This window comes from Amblyraja radiata, chromosome 2, assembly GCF_010909765.2.
Source record: "Amblyraja radiata isolate CabotCenter1 chromosome 2, sAmbRad1.1.pri, whole genome shotgun sequence".
Taxonomy (NCBI): domain Eukaryota; kingdom Metazoa; phylum Chordata; class Chondrichthyes; order Rajiformes; family Rajidae; genus Amblyraja; species Amblyraja radiata.
Window position 1 is genome coordinate 122,361,325 of NC_045957.1, and position 17,830 is coordinate 122,379,154.

The 17,830-nt window shown below is 47.6% G+C and overlaps 1 protein-coding gene across 5 annotated transcripts in view; it reads left to right on the forward strand.

The window, feature by feature from the left end:
• dnajc13 (DnaJ heat shock protein family (Hsp40) member C13) overlaps positions 1–17,830 on the forward strand; it is a 211,203-nt gene that overhangs the window by 61,202 nt on the left and 132,171 nt on the right. For all 5 annotated transcript variants that reach the window (XM_033014744.1, XM_033014726.1, XM_033014734.1 and 2 more), the window contains exons 8-13: positions 1,207–1,302; positions 6,279–6,370; positions 11,640–11,806; positions 13,521–13,600; positions 14,341–14,510; positions 14,782–14,881. In XM_033014744.1, coding sequence (XP_032870635.1) covers positions 1,207–1,302; positions 6,279–6,370; positions 11,640–11,806; positions 13,521–13,600; positions 14,341–14,510; positions 14,782–14,881 — 705 coding nt within the window. The remainder of the gene's footprint in view (positions 1–1,206; positions 1,303–6,278; positions 6,371–11,639; positions 11,807–13,520; positions 13,601–14,340; positions 14,511–14,781; positions 14,882–17,830) is intronic.

A 17,830-nucleotide genomic window follows, 5' to 3' on the forward strand; every position in this document is an offset into this window, starting at 1 on the left:
TGGATACTTTCAAGACAGAGCTAGATAGGGCTCTTAAAGATAGCAGAGTCAGGGGATATGGGGAGAAGGCAGGAACGGGGTACTGATTGGGGATGATCAGTCATGATCACAGTGATCTGGCTCGAAGGGCCGAATGCCCCACTCCTGCACCTATTGTCTATTGTTTATTCTCTTTTATCTATTCCCCTCCCCCTTTTATTATTATTATTATTCATGTTTAGTATTTTCTGAGTCATTCGTAACTGTCACTGTATGTCATGTTGTTACTTGTGGGCAGAGCAACAAGGCAAATTCCTTGTATGTGAATACTTGGCCAATAAACTTACTTACTTACTTACTTACTTTTTATCTGTATTATCTGATTGGAAAGCAATGCAAAATAAACCTTGTAAATATACCTGGATCGAGTGGATGTGGAGAGGATGTTTCCACTAGTAGGAGAGTCTAGGACTATAGGGCACAGCCTCACAAAAAAAAAGGACGTACCTTCCAAAAGGAGATGAGGAGGAATTTCTTTAGTCAGGAGGGTGGTGAATCTGTGGAATTGATTGCCACAGAAGGCTGTGGAGGCCAAATCAGTGGATATTTTTAAGGTGGAGATTGACAAATTCTTGATTAGTACGGGTGTCAGGGGTTATGGGGAGAAGGCAGGAGAATGGGGTTGATAGGGAAAGATGGATCAGCCATGATTGAATGGGGGAGTAGACGAATGGCCTAATTCTGGTCCTGTAACTTATGATCATGAACCTCTACCCCATTGCGGACATTGGACTTTGTCTCTGGAACTGATGCGCTACAATGCTGAGAACCATATACCGCGCTCTGTATCTTCCCCTTTTCTCTACCTATTGCACTTGATTGTATTCAGAGGGCGGTGGAGGCAGGTTCTCTGGATGCTTTCAAGAGAGAGCTAGATAGGGCTCTTAAAGATAGCGGAGTCAGGGGATGTGGGGAGAAGGCAGGAACGGGGTACTGATCGGGGATGATCATCCATGATCACATTGAATGGCGGCGCTGGCTCGAAGGGCCGAATGGCCTACTCCTGCACCTATTGTCTATTGTCTATTGTATTGATGTGTAGAATTATCTGATATGATTGACTAGCTTGCAACACAACGCTTTTCATTGAACCTCGATACCGACATGCGCAAATAATACATTTAATCCTCAAGGATTTTGTTACTTCTGCAACTTTTAATTTTCCAGGATGCAGTAAAGAGGGTGTTGGCGCTTACGGAAACGTGTTTAGTGGAACGTGATCCAGCCACGTACAACATTGTCACGCTGAAGCCTTTAGGAGAGGTTCGTATCGCTTCACCAACGTTTGATTTGTTTTCCATTTAAGGTTAAAAACGAGTGTGCACCGATTCCCGTCACGACTGCAGCAATTCATTCCACACTCTCTGCCTCAGCTATTTTGGCTTTGGGAGACACATTGCAGTAAAAAAAACTACGCATTGTGGTTTCTTGTGCCTCATCAAAGACCCACACCATCCTGGCCACACACTCATCTCTCCGTTGCCATCGAGAAGAAGGTACAGGAGCCTGAAATCTGGAACATCCAGGTTCAGGAACAGCTACTTCCCCACAGCCATCAGGCTATTAAACTCGCCATCAAACAAACTCAGAACAATAACAGCCTATTGCACTTTATCTGTTTATTTATTGTGTATATATATGGTCGATGCTATATAGACACACTGAACTTTTATCTCCTGTTCTGTATTATGTTTACATATTCTGTTGTGCTGCAGCAAGCAATAATTTCATTGTCCTATCTGGGACCCATGACAATAAAACTCTCTTGACTTGTCTTGACTTGACTAAAGGGCAGTCACGGTGGCGGAGCGGTAGAGTTGCTGCCTTACAGCGCATGCAGCGTCGGAGACCCAGGTTCGATCCCGACTATGGGTGCTGTCTGTACGGAGTTTGTACGTTCTTCCCCGTGATCTGCGTGGGTATTCTCCGAGATCTTCGGTTGCCTCCCACACTCCAAAGACGTACAGGTTTGTAGGTTAATTGGCTTGGTCAATGTAAAAATTGTCCCCAGTGGGTGTAGGATAGTGTTAGTGTGCGGGGATCGCTGGCAGGCGAGGACCCGGTGGGCCTGTTTCCACGCTGTATCTCTAAACTAAATTTGACAACTGTTGTGCATCAAAGTAATTTCATCCATCTAAATCATCCGTTGAAGAGGTGTTGACTTACTGATTCACTTAGTGCCTCGTGAGTGTCCAGCGTCCATCAATTCTGTCTTGTGTTCCCCAGTCAAAGAGCTTCAATTGCAAAGGTAATATTGAAAAGCTTATGTTTGAAGCTATTATTTTCAAACAAGTCAAGTCAAGTTTATTTCGTCACATACGCATACGAGATGTGCAGTGAAATGAAAAGTGACAATGCTTGCGGATTGTGCAAAAAAAATCTACAACACAGAAGGGAACAGAATCAATAATTACATATTTGTGGGGGGGGGGGGGGGAAGAAAAAACAGCTGTTTTTAAAAGAAACCAGAGAACAGTAGTGTGGTTCAGTAAAGTTAGTCCCTGGTGAGATAGGAGTTTACGGCCCTAATGGCCTCTGGGAAGAAACTCCGTCTCAACCTCTCCGTTCTCACAGCATGGCAACGGAGGCGTTTGCCTGAACGTAGCAGCTGGAACAGTCCGTTGCTGGTGTGGGGGTCCCCCACGATCTTGTTGGCTCTGGATCTGCACATTCTGATGTATAGGTCCTGCAGGGGGGCGAGTGTAGTTCCCATAGTGCGTTCGGCCGAACACACTACTCTCTGCAGAGCCTTTTTGTCCTGGGCAGAGCAGTTCCTTGGAATTATTTAAGGTATCAGATAGCTTGTGAGTTGATGGTTTTAGTGATCGAGTAGTTTAGTCCCCAGTGTTCCCCGCACATTCGCACTATCCTACACACACTGGGGCTCAATTTACAATTTCCCCGAGTAAAATTAACCTGCAGACCTGTACGTCTCTGGAGTTTGCGAGGAAACCGGAGATGCTGCAGAAAACCCACGCAATCACAGGAAGAGCGCACAAACTCCTTATCATCGGCGGTCACTCGAAAGGAGCGTGACTGTCCTCTTTTGGGAGGAAGCCAGTGCGTGACTTTGTTTAACGTGGGGAGACTGGTGCACAGACAGCCACCACACGGTCCTTGACAGATCTGGGTCAGGAACCAGTGGCATGGAGTCCAAGACGACCGGAGACCCTTTTCAGCTGCAGCCTTCATCCGCCTTCCCAGCCGTTGTGACGCTCCACTAAGGTCAGCCATCGTCCTCCGCCTGTTCCACCGTTGAGGTCTTGGTTGGATTGGCTCTTTGTCAGAGACCTCCCCCTCGACCTTACCGCCATGGGTGGCCCTACCAGGGGCATAGCTCCAGACGGAACCTGGTCTCTAGCGGGGTGAGACAGCAACTCTACCGCTGCGCCACCGTGCCACCCCCAGTTATTGACTTACTGATTCAAAGTTGAAAATCTCGATGTTTGCAGCTCCAGACGTTTTATTTTCAAACATACTCTGGAATTATTTAAGAAGGAACAGCAGATGCTGGAAAATCGAAGGTAGACAAAAATGCTGGAGAAACTCAGCGGGTGAGGCAGCATCTATGGAGCGAAGGAATAGGCGACGTTTCGGGTCGAGACCCGAAACGTCGCCCATTTCCTTCGCTCCATAGATGCTGCCTCACCCGCTGAGTTTCTCCAGCATTTTTGTCTACCTGGAATTATTTAAGGTATCCAATAGCTTGTAATGATCAAGAATAACACAACGAACACAGCTGCCACCCCATGGCTCCAGTCCTTACCTGTGCTGCTGTCAGTGTGGAGTTTGCATGTTCTCCCAGTGATGGAGTGGTTTTCCCTCGGATGCCTTGATTTCCTTCAACTTCCCAAAGGTGTGTGGGTTGCTAGGGTGACTGGGCCACTGTCTCCCAGTGTACGGCAGGGTGGCATCTGAGATTTGATGGGATTGTGTGAAAAGGTTAAAAGGACCAAATGGTGGGGGTGCTTAACGATCAGCCCCATCTTAATGGGCTCAATGAGGTGAAGGGCCAGTGTTTCGGCTGTCTAGGCAATTGTGAGGTATCGCACTTTGAGAGGTTGAATTTTAGTTTAGTTTAGTTTGTAGATACAGCGGGGAAACAGGCCCTTCGGCCCACCGGGTCCGCGCCGACCAGCGATCCCTGCATATTAACACTATTTTTACATTTACACCAAGCCAATTAACCTACATACCTGTAAGTTTTTGAAGTGTGGGAGGAAACCGGAGATCTCGGAGAAAACCCACTCAGGTCACGGGGAGAACGTGCAAACACCATACGGACAGCGCCCGTAGTCAGGATGGAACCCGGGTCTCCGGTGCTGCATTCGCTGTAAGGCCGCAACTCTACCGCTGCGCCACCGTGACCGCCCTTTAGGCGCAAGACACCACAATGCGCTCGGTTTAGATATGAAGCGGGGGAAAAAGACCCTTCGGCCCACCGAGTCTGCGCCGACCAGCGATCACCCTGTACACTAGTTCTATCCTACACGTCAGTGGGGGGACAATTTGCAGAAGATGATTAACCTAGAAACCTGCACATCTTTTGAATTATGAGTAAACTGCAGCATATGGAGAAAACCCACGCGGTCATGAAGAACTCTACAAACAGCGTCTGTGGGCAGGATGGAATGTGGTCTCTGGCGATGCAAGGCTTCAACTCTACTGCTGCACCACCACGCAGCCCTCTGTAGGGGTAAAGTTAATGGTAGTGGAGGCTGGTAATAGAACTGCATTTAAAACACACTTGGACGGGTTCATGAATAGACACTAACTGTTGGAGCAGGTCAGACAGCAGCCGATTATAAGGGGCCAAATGGGGCAAGCTTAGATGGAACATCTTGATCAGTGTGAACGAATTGGGCCAAAGCTTTATAACTTTATGTCCCTTTACAGCATTGATGTCAAGTCAAGAGTGTTTTATTGTCATCTGTCTCTGTTAGAACAATGACATTCTTACTTGCTGCAGCACAACACAATATGTAAACACAGTACACTGTAAACAATATAATAAACGAGAAATTGTATTATATACATATATATATTGTATATACACACACACATGTACACACATACACTCACTCAAGTACACATACGTACACACATACGTACACACATACGTACGCACATGTGCACACACACATACTCGCGCACACCAACACACGCACACACACACACGTTCACAGACACACGCACAAGCACACATATGTACACACAAAAAAACACAATACTAGTGCAATAATAACAATATATTGTATTGTCTATATATTGTAGTTCAGAGCTTATTTGAGATTTTTGTGTTTAATAGCCTGAAGGCTGTAGGGAAGAAGCTGTTCCTGAACCTGGACGTTACAGTTTTCAGGCTCCTGTACCTTCTTCCCGATGGCAGGGGTGAGATGAGAGTGTGGCCAGGGTGGTGTGGGTCTCTGATGATGCTGGCTGCCTTTTTGAGGCAGCGACTCCTGTAGATCCTTTTTCCTGGGGAACCTTCCTGGGGTCCAAGTGACTCAAATGTCGTTTCCCCTTTGTTCCAGGAGTTCCCAACAAGCTTGTTAACCAGCTTGTTTGTGACTAGGAACAAAAAGTACAGTTTTATACGTAGGAAATGAAGGAAACCCTAACTCTAGTTCCTAAATAGCTGTCACTGTTTGTAACAATAATCTGCCTGCGAGCTTAATTTGGTCGATCCCTTTTTCGGGGGTTTTGATAAAGAAGGGAATGGCGAATGGGTTTTGCAATTGCTTTTTTTAGTTTAGTTTAGAGATTTAGAGATGCAGCGCAGAAACAGGCCCTTCGGCCCACCAAGTCAACAGCGACCCGCGATCCCCGCACATTCACACACACACACACACACACACACACACACACACACACACACACACACGTACGTACGTCTTTGGAGTGTGGGAGGAATCTGAAGATCTTGGGAAAAACCCACGCAGGTCACGGGAGGAACGTACAAACTACGTACAGACAGCACCCGTAGTCGGGATTGAACCCGATCCTCTGGCGCTTTGACGCAGCAACTCTACCGCTGCACTACCTTGCTGCCCTTCAATGTCCTTGAACCTAATTTGGTACACCCACTTTCAGGTTTTTGGTTAACGAGGGAGCGGCTCACCTTTACGCATTTTGCAGTTGCTTTTTGTTCAGTTTTAACCTTCAGACGTGATTGTAATTGGTTTCTATTGTTGGTGAAATGATTCATTGTTTCTTCATTCCATCCACCCTCCCCACAGATCTTTGCTCTCGTGCTCGATGCTGAAAATCCTCAGCGCTTTGATATCGAATACATCAAAGGGCAGATTTCTAAGTACTCGTCGACAGAAAGGTATGATATTTTAAGAATAAGGAGTAAGCCATATTTTAAGAATAAGGAGTAAGCCATTTAGAACGGAGACGAGGAAACGATAGGCACAAAATGCTGGAGTAACTCCGCCGGTCAGGCAGTGTCCCTGGAGAAAAAGAATGGGTTTAGAAGGATGAGAGGGTATCTCAATGAAACATATAAGATTGTTAAGGGTTTGGACACGGTGGAGGCAGGAAACATGTTCCCGATGTTGGGGGAGTCCAGAACCAGGGGCCACAGTTTAAGAATAAGGAGTAAGCCATTTAGAACAGAGACGAGGAAACACGTTTTCTCACAGAGAGTGGTGAGTGTGGAATTCTCTGCCTCAGAGGGCGGTGGAGGCAGGTTCCCTGGATGCTTTCAAGAGAGAGCTAGATAGGGCTCTTAAAGATAGTGGAGTCAGGGGATATGGGGAGAAGGCAGGAACGGGGTACTGATTGGGGATGATCAGTCATGATCACATTGAATGGCGGTGCTGGCTCGAAGGGTCGAATGGCCTACTCCTGCACCTATTATCTATTGTCTATCTTTAGACGGACTCCCCTAATTTTGTCACACATTGTAGAGAAAAACAGATGATCCTGAAGATAGCAGAGAAGACGTGAGATTGTTGCCAGGATTCGAGGGTCTGACCTGTCGGGAGAGGTTGAGTAGACTGGGACTCTTCCCTGTAGCGCAGGAGGATGAGAGAGGTGATCTTATAGAGGGTAGACAAAAGTGCTGGAGAAACTCAGCGGATGCAGCAGCATCTATGGAGCGAAGGAAATAGGCAACGTTTCGGGGCGAAACCCTTCTTCAGACTGATGTAGGGTGGGGGGCAGGGAGAAGAAAGGAGAAAGGAAGAGGAGGAGCCAGAGGGCTGGAGGGGGAATCACAGGGGGGTGGGGGGAGGGCAGTCAGAGAGGAGGTTGTTAAACTGTCTTCGGAGGGAGGAGGAGAACATCTTCAAAGTAGGCGTACCTTGAGGAGATTTCGCTGTGGAGTAGACAAAATGTTCAAGAAGGAACTGTAGATGCTGGAAAATCGAAGGGAAACAAAGGTGCTGGAGAAACTCAGCGGGTGCAGCTGAGAGTGATCTTATAGAGGTGTACAAAGTCATGGGACATTGGGTAGACGCACAGAGTCTCTTGCCTGGAGTAGCGGAATCGAGTACCAGAAGACATAGGCTTAAGGTGGGGGGGGGGGGAGGGTTTAATAGGCATCAGGACTGAGAATGTAACGATTCATTCTGTCTATGAGGGAGAGAAAGGTGGAGGAGGGAAATTTGCAGACGGATATGAGTCGGGCCAGCTACAGGAGGCCAATGATTGGGAGATGCGGGTAGATTGTCATATGCTGAGAGAATGGAGCAGCTAGATAGGGCTCTTAAAAATAGCAGAGTCAGGGGATATGGGTAGAAGGCAGGAACGGGGTACTGATTGTGGATGATCAGTCATGATCACATTGAATGGTGGTGCTGGCTCGAAGGGCCAAATGGCCTTCTCCTGCACCTATTGTCTATTCAGGAGGAAAGCTACTTGTTCCGCAGGAAATAATTACTACTAGTTTGAGGCCTGATATAGTGTAATGCTCAGTTAGTCAGCGGATGGCGCGTTTTATAGAACTGCCGATGCCTTGGGAGAACTTGGTGGATGAGGCTAATGAAAGGAAATGGCTTAGATATTGAGACCAAGCGCAGGCTTGGCGATCGCTTCGCCCAACACCTCCGCTCGGTTCGCAATAACCAACCTGATCTCCCGGTGGCTCAGCACTTCAACTCCCCCCTCACATTCCAAATCCGACCTTTCTGTCCTGGGCCTCCTCTATGGCCAGAGTGAGGCCCTCCGCAAATTGGAGGAGCAGCACCTCATATTTCGCTTGGGCGGTTTACACCCCTGAGGTATGAACATTGACTTCTCCAATTTCAGGTAGTCCCTGCTTTCTCCCTCCTTCTCCTTCCCCTCTCCTCCCCAGCTCTCCCACAACCTACTGTCTCCGCCTCTTCCTTTCTTTACCTCCCCCTCGACATCAGGCTGAAGAAGGGTCTCGACCTGAAACGTCGCTTATTCTTTCGCTCCATAAATGCTGCCTCACCCGCTGAGTTTCCCCAGCATTGATGTCTAGCTTAGATATGTAGAGTTGGCAGCCGAAGTTGAGCAGCAAGGATGGAGAGGTGGGTTGTGGACGTTTCATAGCGAGATCGACCACACCTCTATTTGGAGAGCTTGGAATTCACGGACGGACTTTGTGTCACGATGTCAAGCAGATGTCAGAGGCAACAGAGCAAGGCAGTAGGTGATCTTGGTGGAGAAGAAACAGCGTCAGTTGGGGGCAGAAAGCAAACGTATGACATCCAGTTTTTTGTATTTCTTTGTAATTGTTGTCTGTGCGAGTGTATCCCGGTCATATGCAAGGGTGATATTAATGAATAATGAATAAGTTTATTGGCCAAGTATTCACATACAAGGAATTTGCCTTGGTGCTCCGCCCGCAAGTGACAACATGACACACAGTGACAGTTAGGAATTACACTTAAAACATTAAACATTAATAATAAAACATTATTGATTAAACATGTGAACTAAATAAAAGACCAGAGCAAAAGGAGGCTACAGATTTTTGGTTATTGAGTAGAGCTACTCGTGGATAAAAGATGTTTTTATGTCTGGCTGTGGCAGCTTTGACAGTCCGGAGTCACCTTCCAGAGGGAAGTGATTCAAAGAGTTTGTGGCCAGGGTGAGAGGCGTCAGAGATGATCTTGCCCGCTCGCTTCCTGGCCCTTGCAGTGTACAGTTCATCAATGGAGTGAAGGTTGCAGCCATCAACCTTCTCAGCTGATCGGACGATTCGCTGCAGCCTATTTGTGATGTTACATGGGCTAGGATTAGTGGAAGATAGGATGCAGGTGTTTAGTGTTTGTTACAGTGAGCTAATTGACTGCAGCTTCGTTAATTCAGTAGATAGATACCGGTAGCAGAGGTGGTGAGAGCAGGTTTTGAAGGGATAGACAAAAATGCCAGAGGAACTCAGCGGGAGAGGCAAGCATCTATGGAGGTGCAGATCCAGAGCCAGCAACATAATGAAGGACCCCTACCACCTCAGCAACGGACTGTTCCAGCTGCTACGGTCAGGCAAACACCTCCACTGTCACACTGCGAAAACAGAGAGGACGAGACGGAGTTTCTTCCGACAGGCCGTCAGGACTGTAAACTCTAATCTCACCAGGGACTAATTTACTGTTGTGTTGGGTCTTTTTTAATTTTTTTTAATGTAAATACTGATTCTGTTCTGTTGTTCTGTAGTTTTTGGCACAATCCACAGGCATTGCCACTTTCATTTCACTTCTTGTATGTGCATGTGACAAATACTTGACTTGGAGAGAAGAAATAGGCGACGTTTCTTATATGAAACGTCGCCTATTTCTTCTCTCCATAGATGCTGCCTACCCTGCTGAGTTCCTCCAGCATTTTTGTCTACCTTCGATTTTTCCAGCATCTGCAGTTCTTTCTTAAATAGGTATTGAGGGGGGGGGGGGGGGAGGGGTGCGGTGGGGAGTTGTAATGGGGCACCAGAACCAACTGTTGAGCCTTCCCCAAGGTGTCGTGGGCCTAGCTCAACGAAACACCAATGAAGGGAGGTGCCCACGTGATAACCTGTATGATATACTTGCATCTACAGGATCAGTAAATGAAAGTAAGCATGCAGGTACAGCAGGCAGTGAAGAAAGCGAATGGCATGTTGGCCTTCATAACAAGAGGAGTTGAGTATAGGAGCAAAGAGGTCCTTCTGCAGTTGTACAGGGCCTGGTGAGACCACACCTGGAGTATTGAGTGCTGTTTTTGTCCCCTAATTGAAGGAAGGGCGTTCTTGCGATTGAGGGAGTGCAGCGTAGGTTTACAAGGTTAATTCCCGGGATGGCGATACTGTCATATATTAAGAGAATGGAGCGGCTGGGCTTGTACACTCTGGAGTTTAGAAGGATGAGAGGGTATCTCATTGAATTTTTTTTTTGTCTTTGGATCGAATTCTGTCTTTAATTTGTGTATTGGTGATGTCTTTATTATTTAATTTACTCCGATTATATGTTTTTTACTCTTGTTAAATTCTGTAAGGTGTCCTTGAGACTTTTGAAAGGCGCCCACAAATAAAATTTATTATTATTATTATTGAAACATATATGATTGTTAAGGGCTTGGACACGCTAGAGGCAGGAAACATGTTCCCGATGTTGGGGGAGTCCAGAACCAGGGGCCACAGTTTAAGAATAAGGGTTAAGCCAATTGGAACGGAGATGAGGAAACACTCTTTCTTACAGAGAGTTGTGAGTCTGTGGAATTCTCTGCCTCAGAGGGTGGAGGCCGGTTCTTTGGATGCTTTCAAGTGAGAGCTAGATAGGGCTTTTAAAAATAGCGGAGTCAGGGGATATGGGGAGAAGGCAGGAACGGGGTACTGATTGGGGATGATCAGCCATGATCACATTGAATGGCGGTGCTGGCTCGAAGGGCCGAATGATTGTCTATTGTCTATTGTGTTAATTCGAGGCTTTGCGACCATGGCGATGCCTCGCGGGTCGACCCATGATCGACGATCGATGAGAGTGAGGGGGGGGGGGGGGGGGGGGGGGCGCCGGGAGGGAGGGGGAAGAACCATGGAGCACCCGGTGTGGGGGAGGGAAGAGACAAAGTATGAGCCGCGTACTTTGTAACTTTGTCAGCGCAGAAGGTGGCGCTATTTCTATACCTTGGGTTTGCAAGCAATGAATTTCCTAACCTTGTCACGTGGCAATAATGTATTCCATTCCATTCTATTCCAAGTTTTAATCCAATGTACCTATACTGAGCAATGGCTCTTCAGAGAAGAAGGCAGTGGAGGCCAATTCACCGGATGTATTCAAGCCGAGATAGATTTAGCTCTTGGAACTAAGGGAATCAAGGGATATGGGAGTGAAAGCAGGAACGGGGTACTGATTGTGGATGATCAGCCATGGTCATATTTAATGGCAGTGCTGGCTCGAAGGGCCGAATGGCCTACTCCAGCAACTACTCTCTGTGTTTCTCTGCCTCAGAGGGCGGTGGGGGCCGGTTCTCTGGATACTTTCAAGAGAGAGCTAGATAGGGCTCTTAAAAATAGCGGAGTCAGGGGATGTGGGGAGAAGGCAGGAACGGGGTATTGATTGGGGATGATCAGCCATGATCACATTGAATGGTGGTGCTGGCTCGAAGGGCCGAATGGCCTACTCCTGTGCCTATTGTCTATTGTCTATTTTTTTCAGAGACTCCTTGATGGCTAGCCTATTGGATGGAGTGAGAGCTTCGGGGAACAGAGACGTGTGTGTGAAGATGGTGCCAACTCACAGGGGCCAGAGGTGGGGTTTGCTGAGCATGCCCGTCGATGAGGAAGTGGAAAGTCTACATCTCAGGTTTCTCAATGCCCCACCCAGTAAGTCGTATCTATTTTGTTGTGAAATGGCAGTCCGCTTTAGTTTCAGAGACACACAGCGCGGAAAGAGGCCCTTCGGTCCGCCCAGTCCGTGCCGACCTGCCGCACACCAACTCTATCCTGCACACACTGGGGGACAATTCTACAATTACACCAAGCCAATTAGCCCACAAACCTGTACGTCTTTGGAGTGTGGGAGGAAACCGGAGCACCCGGAGAAAACCCACGTGGTCACGAGGTGGGCGTACAAACTCCGTACTGACAGCACCCGTAGTCAGGATAGAACCCGGGTCTCTGGTGCTGTGAGGCAGCAATTCTACCGCTGCTTCATAGAACATGAACAGTGCAGCTCACGAACAGGCCTTTCTGCCCACATTGTTTGTGCTGAGAATAATGCCATGCTTAAGTGATTTCCTCTGCTGATGGATGATCCATATCTCCCCATTCCCTGCACATCCATGTGCCCGTCTAAAAGCCCCTTAAACGCCACTATCGTATCTGCCGCCACCACCGCCCCCGGCAGTGCGTTCCAGGAGCTGACCACTGTGTTTTTAACAGAACTTGCTGCCTCATGTACTGCCGAGGTAGTTGAGGCAGATATTATTGCATCGTTTAAGGAACATTTAGACAGGCACATGGATAGGACAGGTTTAGATTGATTCCTGGGATGGCGGGACTGTCATATGAGGAAAGATTGAAAAGATTAGGCTTGTATTCACTGGAGTTTCGAAGGATGAGGGGGAATCTTATAGAAACATATAAAATTATAAAAGGACTTGACAACCTAGATGCAGGAAAAATGTTCCCAATGTTGGGCGAGTCCAGAACTAGGGGGCACAGTCTTAGAATAAAGGGGAGGGCATTTAAGACTGAGGTGAGAAAGAACTTTGTCACCCAGAGAGTTGTGAATTTGTGGAATTCCCTGCCACAGAGGGCAGTGGAGGTTAAATCACTTAATGGATTTAAGAGAGAGTTAGATAGAGCTCTAGGGGCTAGTAGAGACAAGGGATATGGGGAGAAGGCAGGCACGGGTTATTGATTGGGGACGATCAGTCATGATCGCAATGAATGGTGGTGCTGGCTCGAAGGGCCGTATGGTTTCCTCCTGCACCTATTTTCTATGTTTCTATTAGAGGGATATGGACCAAACACAGACAGTGGGATTAGTGGAGATGTGACATGTTGGCCGGTTTGGGCCAAGGGGCCTGTTTCCGCGCTGTAAGACTCTGTGACAAAACATTGATTCACAGTAAACAACCTTGCGTCAAAATGCATTACAATTAAAATATGATTTTGATGTCCTCAAATGGCTTCACTTTAGAGATAGAGCACAGAAACAGGCCCTTCGTCCCACGGAGTTCTTGCCATCAACAACCACCCAGTACACTTATGCTACCCTACACACTTAGGACAATTTACAATCCTACCAAGCCAATTTACTGGCAATCCCGTACATCCTTTTGAAGTGTGGGAGGAAACCGAAGATCTCGGAGGAGACTGAAGATCTCGGAGAAAACCCACGCAGGTCACGGGGAGACCGTACAAACTCCATCCAGACAGTACCCATAGGCAGTATAGAACGTGGGTGACTGGCGCTGTGCGGCAGCGACTCTACCGCTGCGCCACCGTGCCGCCCAACAGTTAGAAGTTACTTTTCAATAAAGCAGTTGATGGAAAAAATTGCATGGTTCTAAATTTTAATTTTGTATTTCAGATGGTAACTTTGCAGATGCCGTTTTCAGGTTCAATGCAAACGTGTCATACAGTGGAGTTGTGCACGCTGTGACACAAGATGTAAGGATCTATTTTATAAAGTCCATGTTCCTCAGTGATAGGAGCAGAAATAGGCCATTCGGCCCATCACGTCTACTTTGCCATTCAATCACGGCTGATCTGTCTCTCTCCCTCCTAACCCCATTCTCCTGCCTTCTCCCCATAACCCCTGACTCCCGTACTAATCAAGAATCCATCTATCTCTGCCGTAAAACAATATCCACTGACTTGGCCTCCACAGCCGTCTTTAGTTTAGTTTAGAGAGACGGGGCGGAAACAGGCCCTTCCTCCCACCGAGTCCACACCGAGCAGCGATTCCCGCACACTAACGCTATCCTACACACACTGAGGACAATTTATACCAAACCAATACCTCCCCCCCCCCCCCCCCCCCGCCTTCCACTGACTTGGCCTCCACAGTCGTCTGCGGCAAATAATTCCACTGATTCACCACCCTCTGACTAAAGAAATTCCCCCTTGTCTTTTTAAAGGCACGTCCTATAATTCTGAGGCTGTGCCCTCTGGTCCTAGACTCTCCCACTAATGGAAACATCCTCTCCACATCCACTCTATCCAGGCCTTTCACTATTCGGTAAGTTTCAATGAGGTTCCCCCACCCTCATCCTTCTAAACGCCAGTGAGTACAGGCCCAGTGCCGTCAAGCGCCCGTCAGATGTTAACCCACTCATTCCTGCTGTGCGCGTCCTGCCGTTGCTTTGTGTGAGGTGGTGAGCATTGGATGGGTTTTTGTTTTCTGACAGAGTCTTTTCTCCGAGAACAAGGAGAAACTGATTAATAATGCCATCACAGCGTTGCTCTCTCAGGAAGGGGAGCAGAGCGCTAACAACGCCGAACTGGAGAGTCAGTTTCAGGCTGTACGACGGCTCGTTGCTTCAAAGGCCGGCTTTCAAGCTTTCACCAAACTTCCCAAGTAAGAAAACGCTTCCATTTATTTACTTTAGAAATACAGCGCGGAAACAGGACCCTCAGCCCACTGAGTCCGTGCCGACTCGCTGAGTTACTCCAGCACTCTGCGAAACGTCACCTCTCCATGTTCTCCAGAGATGCTGCCTGACCCGCTGGGTTACTCTGTGAAACACCTCAAACGTTGTGCTTGGTGTTTGACCGACAGTGTAATATTTCGCTGGGAATGGTGGTATTCCTCGGTATAATAATCCCATCCCCCTGTTTTACACATCCAGGTTTCGCGAGAGGTTGGGAGTGAAGACAGTGAAAGCGTTGAAAAGAAACCACGATGGTGTTACACATGCTGCCATCGACATGTTATGTGCACTGATGTGTGTAAGTGTTGGGTAGACTCTATTGAATGCCTTCTAAAAGTTCAAGTGTTATAGGAGTAGAATCAGGCCATTCAAACCATCGACTCCATCCCCCGCCATTCAATCATGCCTGATCTCTGGTAGACACGAAATGCTGGGGTAACTCAGTGGGTGAGGCAGCATTTCTGGAGAGAAGGAATGGGCGACGTTTCGGGTCGAAACCCTTCTTCGGTCTGAAGAAACCCCTCGACCCGAAACGTCGCCCATTCCTTCTCTCCAGAAATACTGCCAATGAGTTACTCCAGCATTTTGTCTCTACCTTTGATTTAAACAAGCATCTGCAATTCTTTCTTACACATGGCTGATCTCTGCTTCCTAATCACATTCTCCTGCCTTCTCCCCATAACCCTTGACACCCGTTCTACTGCACACGCAACAAATATTGTATAGAGTTTTGAATCATCATTCTTTAATATTAGTATATTTATGTGCGTTTAAAAACTCCCGATAAAAATGCCTTGGTAACCCCAGCAGTCACAGAATATTTTATAATGTTCAATTATTGTTTGTTATTACATCTACTGAGGTGCATTGAAGGTCTCTTTTTGCAGTAAATTATCTCAGTAAATGATTTCATTGGCTATATTTAATAGGGAGTTAGATGTGGCCCTTGTGGCTAAAGGGATCAGGGGGTATGGAGAGAAGGCAGGTACGGGATACTGAGTTGGATGATCAGCCATGAGCATATTGAATGGCGGTGCAGGCTCGAAAGGCCAAATGGCCTACTCCTGCACCTATTTTCTATGTTTCTATTACAATCAATTTTAGTTTAGAGATACAGCGCGGAAACAGGCCCTTTGGCCCACTGACTCTTCGCCCCGTACACAAGCACTATCCTTCATACTAGGGACAATTTACAATTAAACCTACAAATCTGTACGGCTTTCGACTGTGGGAAGAAGACCCGGATGAAAACGCACACGGTCACGGAGAGAACGTACAAACTCAGTACAGGCAGCACCCGCAGTCAGGATCAAACCTGGGCCTCTGCCGCTGTGAGGCAGCAGCTCTACCGCTGCGCCACCGTGGCGCCCAATCATACATGAGCACAATGTGCTCATGTAAATACAATGTGTATCGAAACAGCCCACTGAGACCATATAAAAGAATTGCCAGATTGAGGGTACGTTTTCAGAGTCCCAAGTTCCTTCAAGTGGGGCTGGCCATAAAGGCCTGTTGTCCAGGCGGTGTTGCCGGGTAGGCCTGGCCAAGCAAAGTTATAGGCGTCCTCCACCGCTCTGTGCCACTGCAGGCCGCATCTAGTCCTCGCTCTCTGTCTCCTGGAGCAGCACCCGATCCAAGCGAACCCCAGGCTGCTGCAGGGCCTCTAGCCATCGCCTCGATCTGGATCGGCCAGAGAACCGTCTTTCAATCATGAGGTCATAAGGAATAGGAGTAGAATTAGGCTAAGTTAGGTTTGTCGGTTAATTAGCATCGGTAATATTGCAAATTGTCCCCAGTGTGTGTAGGATAGTGTTATGTGCGGGGATCGCTCGTCGGCACGGACTCGGTGGGCCGAAGGGCCTGTTTCTGCGCTGTGTCTCTAAATCAAACTGGACAAAAAAAACTTTTGCAATGGTAATGACAAAGCGATAGGAGCAGAATTAGGCCATTCGGCCCATCAAGTCTACTCCGCCATTCAATCATGGCTTATCTATCTCTCCCTCCTAACCTCATTCGCCTGCCTTCTCCCTACAACCTCTGACACTTGCACTAATCAAGAATCTATCTATATCTGCCTTAAAAATATTAATTGACGGCCTCCACGGCCTTCTGTGGCAAAGAATCCCACAGATTCACCACCCTCTGACTAAAGAAATTCCTCCTCATCTCCTTCCCAAAAGGAGAAGAAGGTTTCGGCCAGAAACGTTGCCTATTTCCTTCGCTCCTTAGATGCTGCTGCACCCGCTGAGTTTCTCCTGCACTTTTGTCTACCTTCCCGAAAGAACATCCTTTAATTCTGAGGCTGTGACCTCTAGTCCTCAACTCTCCCACTAATGGAAACATCCTCTCCACATCCACTCTATCCAAACCTTTCTCTATTCAGTTTGTTTTAATGAGGTTCCCCCCCCCCCCCCCCCCCATCATTCTTCTAACCCCAGCGAGTACAGGCCCAGTGCCGACAAACGCTCCTCATAGGTTAACCCACCAATTCCTGGGATCATTCTTGTAAACCTCCTCTGGACCCTCTCCAGAGCCAGATATGGGGCCCAAAATTGCTCAAAACTTTAATATGGTCCTATTCAGCCTATCGTACTTGCAGTTGGCCTTGGGACAAAGATTTGAAGTAGAAAAACATGGAAACATTTGGTGAAGAATATCGATTATTAATCTGTTTATGCCCATTTTGGCGTGGGGGGGGGGGGGGTGGAGATGCTAGTGAGATAATGGGTACAAAGTTCCTGCAACTTTTTTAAATCCCCATCATAACTATGTGAAAAACTAGCGAAACCCTGTGTCTTTAGGAAACTTGTGAACCTGTGGAGAAATGTTTGATAGGCCTGTGGGGTTTTTGTTTTCAATCAAAAGGTTCTGAGTTTAGTTTAGAGCAAAGTTTCCCAACCTGGGGTAAATTTACCCCCCCCCCCCCTCTCCCCCCCCCCCCCCCCCCCCCCCCCAAGGGGTAAATCTCACTACCCAGGGGGTGAATGTTGATTCTGGATTTGTACATGGTTTTTTTCTCATCGACTGACTGGGTTTGGTTCTGGTATACCGGTATCCGTTCATCATTAGTTGTTCATGAATAAGTGCGATGACATTGTTATGTGTTATTAAAGTTGCCTGGGGTAAACAGGACGAAAAAGGTTGGGGAAACCCCTGGTTTAGAGATACAGCGTGGAATCAGACCCTTCAGCCCACCTAGTCCATGCCGACCAACAATCACCCCTCACACTAGTTCTATCCCACACTC